Source organism: Acyrthosiphon pisum, chromosome A1 (genome assembly GCF_005508785.2).
Source record: "Acyrthosiphon pisum isolate AL4f chromosome A1, pea_aphid_22Mar2018_4r6ur, whole genome shotgun sequence".
Lineage (NCBI taxonomy): Eukaryota > Metazoa > Arthropoda > Insecta > Hemiptera > Aphididae > Acyrthosiphon > Acyrthosiphon pisum.
In genome coordinates, this window is record NC_042494.1 from 97653735 (window position 1) to 97664993 (window position 11259).

The following is an 11259-nucleotide window of genomic DNA, read 5'->3' on the forward strand; positions in this document are numbered from 1 at the left end:
TAGCGGGGGCCGAGGAGCCTCGGTATCTTTATTTCTTCGCTTTCCATACCAAATTACTAAATAATAAATCGTAGATACGCCGCAATACTGCATAAAACATAATATACGTAACGCTATTTACTTGGTGTAATGTTACCAACATTTAATTGGTTCCTATCCTAAAAATAATCTTGTAATTGTATATTATTGTAAATCACAGATGTTTATAAAGTCTTTATTATACTATAATAGTATAATAATAGGTATAGGACTGCATCTATGTTGTAAATGCGTGAAGACAATTTTACTGTACAGTAAGTTCCAGAAGTCCCGTATCACCTTTAGTATCTCCGTGGAAAATCAATATACTTAAATGCAGTTTTTTTTACAGTCATAAGTATGGAAATTCTGAATGAATAGCATAATACCTATTTGATTTTTCTTTTTCAATAATTCAAAAATTATCAAAAAATATTTTTAGGCAAATAAGTTTTTTAAATTTCCAAGATAGCCATTTTGTTGATTTAAAAACAGTTCAAAAAAAAATATTAAAATTTAAGGAAAATTGCCCAAGTTAGAGCTAATTATTATCTTTAATTTTAGTCGAAAAATCAACGTGATTGTAATAATTAACATGCGAATCGTATTTTGCTAATGCCGTATGCATAAGTAACATAACTATTATTCTTAGAAATTCAAAATAATTATTAGCTCTATCTTGGGCAATTTTCATTAAATTTTATATTATTTTTGTTTTAACTGTTTTCAAAAATATGATCAACAAAATGGCTACCTTGGAAATTTAAAAACTTATTTGTCTAAAAAAATCGAATGTTTTGCTATTCAATCAGAATTTCCATACTTATTACTGTAAAAAAAAACTGCATTTAAATATATTGATTTTCCACGGAGATATTAAGGGTGGTACGGGACTTCTGAGATATACTGTATATAGGTTTTACCCGGTAGTGCTATAAATGTCTGCAAAGTACAAACATTGTCGCACCCAATCTCTCGCTAGCTGCCAAAGGGGGAACTTCGGGACCGTTAAAATGTTGCTAATTTCCAATCTTCTTTTTCTTATTCCGTGATTGTAGGTAGGTACCTAAAACCTACTAGCCACTAGACACTCTAGATATGTTAGGTACCTAACTAGATGAATTCATATGCGTTCCCATAATTTCATTTCAAAATGAAATGTAGTTATTCTGGCAGATGTAGTTTAGGTATAATATAAATAACTATATGGCTATAATATATACATATTATTATTAATATACATGCTACCTCTAACCTTATACGAAAAAAGTACGATTTCCGATTAAATAGGTAATAATAAAAATAAACACGTAAATATCTAGAGACTAGGTTGTATACACATTTTAACGTTCACGGAAAAAATCTCTCATTCGTAGATGTAATGAAATATTATAATGAATTACCTATACCGTTCCCAAACGCCCCAGCAACTAAGAATGTCAGAAGACAATAACTTACAAAATAGCTTTATTTTGGAGGCATGTTTTTTTTCAAATTCCAAATACATAGCTGTATGATAATATCTTAATTTTGGAATTTATTACTTTATTTTACAATAATTGTCAACGTTATGCCTTTATAGATCCATCCCGTATGTATTTGCCACCGAGGATAGATTCCATCGCATTTAGTGGTTTTGGAGGACAAATAGAAGTGTCAAATACTTTTGGCAGTAATAACAATGGTTATGGAGAAGTTGAAAACGTCCAAGACACATTTGCAAAAAGTCCAACAACTGATTTTAGCAACTATGGTCTATCGTCAAAAACCACTGATGATGCGAGTGGTGTCCAGACTACTCTAGGATCATATGATAGTAGTACTCATACATCGAATGGACCCATTGGGTCATCATTAGACCAGAGTAATGGTTACAAAACTGTATCACCAGGAGGAAACAATTTCGGACAACTTTTGAATAAGAATAACGATCATATTAGTGGAGGAAATTTACCTGGAACTAACAATTACTATGGTAGTTCATTGGATACAGCATTGATACCAACTAATAATGATTTTGTAGCACAAGCCGGAACAGAGGACGGTTATGGACAAAACGATCTATTGAATACTGCACAAAATCAAAGTCTGACTAAATATAATGGAGCCACGGCAACTAGTCAATTTGGTCAGCACCCAACGTCGGAGGGTTATCAGTATAGCCAGCAAGGTACAATTGGGAATATGGCAGGTGATTATGGTAACGTAGATTTGATTACATCAAAACCTTCGCTGCAAGATAATAATCGAATTGGTGGTCAGAACCCTTACGGTCAAGGGGGTAATGGAAATGTTGGTCCAAACGGAGGTCTACAATTTTCTATAGATAACAGTGAGTATGGTAACACGGAACCCAACTTGTATAGCCAAAAATATACAAGTAGGGATCAAATATATAGTCAAATTGGAAATGGAAATAGGCACAACACACAGCTTAATGTTGAAAAGAGCATAGATATCTCAAACAATCCATCTTCTATTGGTTCAGCAGGATTTCCAAGCTCAGTTCCAAACTTTTACTCAAAAGATAATCCAATAACTAAAAGTACATCGCAGTCCAACAACAATATCATTAATGGAAATTATGGACAAAATGAGTTTTCCAATAATCGTGGTTTCCAAGCTGAAGGATATAGCAAAGAAGTATCGTCTTCCGGATATGGACCATACCCTAGAGAATCAAATCAAGGTGTCTCAGCAACAACTCAATCTTATGGACAAAATGATTTTGAAAAACCAAAAACCGATTCATATTCGTTGAATTTCAAGGACTTACCTCATTCTGGAGAATCTTTTAGTCAATCATTGCCAATTAATAATGGATTTGAACAAAGTCCGACTAACGCGTATAATCAAAAGGTTACAGGAATAAATAAAGACCAAATTGGTGGTACTTCCATTATTGGATCTCAAAGTCTCGACTCTGTAGGAACCAGTAATGGAGTACAGTCATCAGGAGAAAAGTATCAGAATTCGTACAGCCAGAGTTCATCGGGGGTTCAAAGTTTCAATCAGGAACAGGGTTCTTCAAATTATGATAACGGGTTTGATTTAAGCCCACAAAGCCAATTACAAAGTTCTAACAATTTCGGACAGTCGGGATCGCATTCAATTGGAAATGAAGGGAACTATGGTCAGATTTCTCCAGCGTATAATCGATTTAATCAAGATCAGCAAAACTATCAGATGTCCAATAGCTACGGACCAACAACAGGACCTTCTCAATTATTCATAAATGGAAGAAATCCCGTCCAAAGTCAACCGAATGGACCAGCAAACGATGGATATAACGAAGGTAGACCATCGAATGGCCCTAATGGTTTTGATGAAAGCCGTCCAAGTACGCCACAAGTATCAAACAACTATACTCGTTCTGAATATCAACCATCGTCTCTTAGTGATCATGGTTACGGGCAAAGTGGTCCAGTTCCATCCTCAAGCGGCGAATACTATCAAGGAAGTTCGTCAAACGAATTGAATGATTTTGGACAAAACAGACCGAGCACACCTCAAGGAGGACGACCAAATAACAATGGTCCTGCAGGATCTCAGTCATTATCTACAACTAGAAATAGCTTTAATCAAAATTCAAATACAAATGGAGCTTACCCGCAAGAAGCCCCCCAAGATTCAAAATCTTACGGAGAAAACAGCGTTAAGCATAATTCTTTAAATAGAGATAATATAGCTACAGCTCAACTAGGTTATAGTCAAAATGGTTTGGCCACACAGAGTTCGGGTCAAGAAAATTCCAGTTCACTTCCAGGTTACGGACAAAGAATAGGGCCTTGCACTTCCAAAAATGGTGGAGATGTCGGCCAAGGCAAAACAAGTACAGTATCGCCATCAGACCCTAGTTATGAAATTCGAAACCAAAAAAAACATTCTACACTTGTTCCAAAAGGACAATTTCAAAATTCCAACTTACCAAATTCAGGAAAAGGAGTTCAAATCTCTTCTAATGCTAACAATAATGGTAATAATTATGGTGAACCAGGTCATAATTCATTTTCTAATTTTTCACCAGGAAATCAGCCCAACCAACCAATCAACCCTGGAACTAATAACTGTGATACGAGTAAACGTGGTGATGCCACAAATGGAGCCGCTTTCTCGCCTTTAAATACTGGTTACTAAAAAATATTTCAAGTTTTTGTTACCTAATTTAAATAATTTTTAAGTAAATTACACTTGATAAATTCATACATTTTTTTTTTTTTTTTTTGTAACATTAAACTATCAATAATGATGGTTCATTTAAACAATTTATTTTCTGTATTTTTTTATAATAAAACAATATATTATAATTCATATTAATGATGCATTGATTAAATGTATTTGTTGACAATAAATATAAACAAGGACTGATTATTTAAAAAGAAGTTCTTACAATGAAAAACGCCAAGCTATGAACAGAATATAAAATTAAATTATTGTTTAAATTACACAAATAATACAAGTTTCATTTGAAAAAATTGTATTTAAAGAGATCCTGTTATTTTCAAAATAAAACTGTTTATAGTGATTTCACTATGGTAATATGGAGTATATTATATTGGTTTTAGATTTATTTATGTTTAAGAAGTAAGAATAATTTTTTGTTATCAATCTAATATTATGCACTTCATAATAATATTGCGTCCTTCTGCATTAAATATTTTTTATTATTCAAAATGCAAAAATATTCAGTAGTTCTAATCTAATCATTCAGTAGCAAATTATCTTATACATAATAAATGGTATTTAATTGACAGTAAAAAACAAAATAAAATTAGAAATAAAGTTCAATTAGCTACTTTAGGTTTATATAAAATAGCATAAAATATTCATGAGGATTTAATCTTTAACTTCAGGTGATAAACTAAAACTATTTTCATTCCTGATTTTTTTTTTATTTTTACGATCTTCCGAAGAACTAGAGGTTGATCGGCGATGGTTCTTCTTTTTCTTGTCAAAATGTTCTCTATCTCTAGAACGATTTCTTTGTCCTCCTTGTATAGATTTATTATCATATCTATTATCTTTATGATACCTTTTTCCATCTCTTGGCACTCGATCTCGACGAAAATTGTCATTAAAACGGCGTTTTGGTGAGCGGCTCCTAGAACGTCTATCAAATTTCTTTTCCATTTTTTGGAACTTATCTCTATCTTCTCCTTTACTTTTTTTCTTGATATCACTTAAACGTTGGTCGGCTTTTTTATTATCATGGTTATCTGAACCATTTTTAATGTTGCGATCACGTATTATTTGAAATACATCTTCAATTTTAGCCATCATGTCGATTTCAATTTTATCATTTTGTTTCTCAGAACCCTATACAAAAATTACATTTAAATCAAATGCAATAAAATCTTTAATTAAAAATTAAAAATTCTCATTTACCTTAGGTGGGGATCCTGGAGGTGTTTGTCCATTTTTACCTTTCTCGCGTTTTTCTTTTTCTTCATGCCTCTTTTTTCTGGCCTCTTCACGTCTTTTAATTTCTTCTTCCTTTTCTTTACGTTCAATCTCCATTTTCTAAAATGATATTAAATATTTATTATTTTGAAAATTAACAATTAAATAATATATTATAAACTTACTTCAAATTCATTAAAAGTTATCATTTTTTTTTGTTCTTGTCTCCAATGGGGTGGAGTGTAACTTCTAGACCTACTGCGAGATGGAGTTCGAAATCTGAGAGTTCCACGACCTTTAACAATACGGCCAGATTTTGTAACACCGCGAATACTGTTTCTTTTCTTTAGTCTATCATCATTATCCTTTTGAGGTTTCATAAGAAACATCGATGAAGGACCACCTCGAGACAAAAATCTATTTGGTGGTCCAGCTGGTATTTCTTCAGGATCAATATTAGAAACAGATACAAGCGGATGTAGCTGACCTTCTGCTTCAGCATCATCGTCTTCATCCTTTAAACGGTCCAATCTATAACAAATTAAATTAAATTAAATTTAGAATATAATAAAACTATACAAATCATACTTCTTTTCTGTTTTTTTTTTTGATTCCTTTTCCTTCTTCTTTTTCTTTCGCTTTCTTTTTTTGTCATCGTCTGATCCTGAGCTTGTTTCACTATCAGATGCACTTTTCTCGGATTCTATTATACAAAAACATGCAACATGCTCATTTTTATATATATTTTGTTATTATTATATTGTATGTGCAATTTAAAAAAAAAACAATCAGTAAACATACGTTTAATTTTAGACTTCAAAATGAGCTCTCCACATTTCACCACCTTTGCATCCTGAAGTGGGCGTGAATTTTTGTCAACTCCAAGTTCTTCAATCTGCATAACAACCGGCTGACCAGAAACCACTCTTCCAAATACCACGTGTATACTATTATAAAATAATTTATTAATACTTTAATCATAATATTTATAATTTACTAACAGAATTTTACATACCCATCTAGGTGAGGAGTTGGTTGTGTTGTTCTACAACAAACATATGACATACGACCAAAATTTTATTAGGCTATTCTGACATACTGATCCCATCAACACATTTTCAAATTACAAAATCAAAATTACATTAGTAAACATCTATTATTTTTCCTAGAGTGGACGATCTATGAAGTGAATAATTCTATTTTTCATATTTATATCACAGATGCTTAATTTTTTAAAGCTTAAGTTGTCTGGTTGAAGAAATATTAATTAAATATATAAAAAACAAACAGCATGATTTTTATTGAATATTTTTGTTTTTTTATAAATATAAACATGACATACTCAATTAATAGGTAATATTAGTGTTCACATCAAAATTATAAGTGTTGAATAAATGCTTTAAAAATTGGAAACAAGAAAAATCGGTTCAAAGTTAGAAAAAAAGTTTAATTGGATAAAAATGTAAAAACTGATAGTTCTATCTATACTCTGTTCAGCGAGAGAACATGGATATTCTGTGCATCCCTCCATGTCACCATGCTATCAAAACCAGTTCCCCAATGGCAGGGTGTTGCGTGGGGGAACCAGTTTTTGTCGGTGCGAAGTGCGGTCTCTCACTGAACAGAGTATAGTTTGGAACCTTTTATAAAATATAGAAAAATTTCAAATTATTACCAATGATTAAATGTTTACCAAATATAATAATAATTATGTTTTATTTATAACTTCTAAAATAATTAATGATATTATTATTATTAACTATCAAATGTTTTCAATATTTAAATTTGTGTGACATATATCCATTTATATAATACCCATAGGTATAAAATATAAAATACATTTTAAAAATTATAATTATAATTTTCACATTTTTGATTTCTGAAATGTTCTAAAAATTATTTATTCAAAATCAATTAATTTTAATTTGTAATCATGACAAATATGTCACAAAAAGTTATAAAATATTTCTTAAGACTTACATAAAAAATTGAGAACCATTTGTATCTGGTCCTCGATTAGCCATTGAAAGTAAAAAAGGTTGGTCATGTTTCAAATCAAAGTTTTCATCTAGAAACATAAATAAAACATGCTATTAAAACTATTCTTAACACATTTATATTACTTTAAATGCATACCTGGAAAAGTTCCTCCAAATATAGATTCACCACCTGTACCATTTCCAGTTGAAAAATCTCCACATTGTACCATGAATGATTTTACAACACGATGAAAAATTACGCCTTGGAAATGCAAAGGTTTACCAGTAGTTTTACCCAAACCTTTTTCACCTGTACACAATGCTCGGAAATTTTCACAAGTCAGTGGGCAAAAGTCATCAAATAATTCAAACACAATACGACCCAAAATAATGTTATCAACAGCTACATCCATAAAGCACCTAGGGCGAACATGTGTTTTTACTAATTCAGTGTCGACCCCCATTATGAGTACTAATCCTGAAAAAAAAATATCAAGTTTCATCGTTACAAATATACATTATATAATCATTTCAAGTAGGTAAACAATTTAAATATAATAATGATAAAAAATTAGTTTTATCTTTTTTTAATACAATTTTAATTATAACCTTGTGACACACTGAATAAAAAATGATATTAATAAAATTGTAAATAAAAAAAAAAACTAGGTATACTTAATTATCCCTTAATTGAGATATTTATAAAATATACTTGAACTAATAGTAGTCTGTACTATGTACTTTGAGTAATCACAAATTATTTATTTACATAAAACATGTATTAATAACAATATAGATAATACTATAATATGACCTTAAAATAATATTGGGAAAAATTTTTAAATAAAAAATCTGATGGCACAAAGAACATAGTTAAATTACATAAATCAAGCATATTCTAAAAAAGTTTAAGTTTTTAGTCTAAGGCCTTGAACAAAAATCAATAATTCTTTTAATATTTAAGGCTCAGTCAAACAGAGAGATGGCTGCCATGGCGGTGTATGGGTATGCTGACCGCGGAGGGCAGCTGCAGTCGGTTGTATTATTTTACAGTGCCTGCACTTTCTGTTTGACTAAGCTTTTAAAAATTGTATGATAATTAATAATAGACCTGGTTCTGACAATTATTTTAGTTTTGGATGATAATTTGGGTCATTGATTACTGATACAAACTATTGGTTTTGAGATAGAAATGTGTCTTTAAGTTCTGAACATTTTACATAACCTACATGTTATAAGCGAAAAAAAAATATGTTTGTGATTGCTGGTTATTTTACTACCTAATTATAATGAGTGTAAAACAAATAATTGTATAGGCTACCTATCTATACTATAAAAATATTTATTTTAAATAATTTTTTTACAGTATACCACTTAAAACAAATTACAAGTAAATGGTTAAAATAATAAACTAAAACTTTATTCTACTGTAATTAATCTAAAGCGAGATTTAAATAATGAATACAATCGGTGAAAGAAACTAAATATGATGAATATATTTTAAAAATGTAAATAGGTACTAAACTGCTTTATGAAATATTATTTTTTTCTTTAAACAGGTACCATGATAAATTAGAATCAAATTTTATTAAATAAGAGATAAATAGTGCCAAACTGTGTAAACACGTCATAGGCAACCTAACTCAGAAAACAAATAAAAGTATTGTTTGAGAAAACTCATTAGGTAGGTACCGACCAATTGGCGACTATGACAAACAACTGAACAACAAACAAATAATTTTATTCAATAACTGATTAAAAAAATACATTAATATTTAATATTCAGACGCGTGAAAACTGAACATATTGGGGAAAATTATAATTATTATTATAATATTATGTATTACTATTAAGTATAAACGTGTTTCCAAAAATTTAGATGTGTATCAATGTATCATGTATTGATACTATGACAACGGGATTCGTCGAAGAAAGGAACGACGACCAATACTTACACGATGTGCTGGTGAACCTAAATTCCAAATAATTTGTAATGCTCCGTGTTACAATCTAGAACGAGTAGATACTAGACTTATAATGGAACGATCGAAAATTTGGAAATTGTAAAATAACTCGGAAGTAAATAATGATAAAATTAATAATAACAGAGGCGACAACACATTCATAAGAAGAAAACACGGACATAAGTATTGTTAGTGACACGGTCACAAACAGACGAACAGCGGGCCTTTTTATCAACAAAAAACAACAACGGGTCCAATACTTGTGTCCCGAAACGACATACAGTCGCGACACACGTTTGTGCAAAACAAAGAGTCACTTTCGATCACGATTAAAGATATACTGGTTGCGCAACGAGCTATGATAAGAACATAAAATGAGGTTCCCGAAGACGTGTCCTTGATAAACTGCGATAAACTGTTGATAAGAATTAACAACTAGCGCTCTCATTATATTATCACCACGCATCAGTGTATTTTACTGCTTATTTTATTGTTCTATTCTGCTACAAGTTCATAGACTAATAGAGGGCGCCGTAATACAACTCTTATCAGTCAAAAGTTGAGGACACTTCGGGCACAGAATAGATGAAATCAGAATGGACACTCTCCAAAATTTTACATGGGTTCTTATGGCAGACACGGTATTTTGAGCTAAAGTGCCACCAGTGTTACCAAAAAGTACAGTAAAAAAAATATTGTATAAATAATTTTATTATTTCGACCGAAGAATTGGCGGTTGATTTGAAATTTTGTAACTAATGATATATATTATTTTCAATGGATATTGTACATTTCATTAATAAGAGTAATAATATACTAATATTTATGTATGGCAGTTAATGCGATCTACACATAATATATAATGTAATAATATATAATCATATTATGATGGTAGACCTTCCGATAAAAGCACGAACTAAGATATACTATACTATAGTATATCTTAGTTCGTGGATAAAAGTGATTTCCTTATCGCAGTAATTGTCTTCACGGAAATACCCATGGTATTTTTTTTTGTACTCCCTATACAAATTAAATTATTACAGACAGATATAGTGTAATGTATATTTAATATTTATATAATTACTCCAGTCAACTAACTGGAGTCCAATATAGTTTGTGATGCAATTGAGTGCGCATATCGTTTATTATTTACTTTTACATCTTTTCATGTTTAAACGAGAATTATTATAATGATCGTGGCGTAAAATCACAAGAATTTCAAAGTAATCAAAATTCAAAATATCAAATTAAGTATGACAGAGGCCTTGTAGATGTCTCGTGTTTACTTTTTATGAAAAATGAATTTTTAAGTTGTATTTTACAAACCAGCCTCAAAAAAGCAGTTTGTTTACAAACAAATCCAAATAAAACAGTTACACAGAGTGGTCTTTTGCGACATAAATCAGAAAATGAAAATAGTTTTATTATATGGCTACACTGGTGGCACTTTAGCTCTTATCATGGTTGTTGGAGAGTGTCCATTCTGATTTCATCTATTCTGTGCTTCGGGGGTCTCGTTATAACACCTCGTTGCGCAACCAGTTAAATCGTGCTTTCTATACAATGGATTCAAAAGATCCTTTTCATCGTGAATGGATAGATATGAATCCAGATTCCATTATTACCGCTCTTAGCGGACTATTTTTTTTACATGTCATATACTCAAAACTCATCAGCTTAGTAAAGGCTCTCTACTAATGTTTAATTATCAAATATTATATTATGTAAATAACTAAATAAGCAATAATTATTATTAATTACTATTTAATAAAACAACATTTTAGCTAATTTAACTTTGCCACCGGTAGCGCTGTAGATCAAAAAAGTGACCAGATCACTTGACTTATGGATTCATATCGTCGATCTGCGGCATAGACATATTAATAAAGTCCATG

At 30.7% G+C, this 11259-nt stretch overlaps 2 protein-coding genes across 3 annotated transcripts in view; one reads left to right on the forward strand and one right to left on the reverse strand.

The window, feature by feature from the left end:
• The window catches only part of LOC103310310 (GATA zinc finger domain-containing protein 14-like), a 26013-nt gene extending 21684 nt beyond the window's left edge, over positions 1-4329 (forward strand). For both annotated transcript variants that reach the window (XM_008188155.2, XM_029487858.1), the window contains one exon: positions 1601-4329. In XM_008188155.2, coding sequence (XP_008186377.2) covers positions 1612-4155 — 2544 coding nt within the window. In that variant the 5' untranslated portion in view covers positions 1601-1611 and the 3' untranslated portion in view covers positions 4156-4329. The remainder of the gene's footprint in view (positions 1-1600) is intronic.
• On the reverse strand, positions 4265-9621 carry LOC100168064 (peptidyl-prolyl cis-trans isomerase cyp11). Its single transcript, XM_001949075.5, has 9 exons — positions 9353-9621; positions 7555-7875; positions 7399-7486; positions 6434-6463; positions 6220-6365; positions 6007-6121; positions 5604-5949; positions 5404-5538; positions 4265-5334 (listed from the first exon to the last, which is right to left on the reverse strand). Exons 2-9 carry the CDS (start codon positions 7859-7861, stop codon positions 4855-4857), a joined length of 1647 nt encoding a protein of 548 aa, XP_001949110.1. The 5' UTR covers positions 7862-7875; positions 9353-9621; the 3' UTR covers positions 4265-4854.
• Between the last annotated feature and the right edge of the window lie 1638 nt (positions 9622-11259).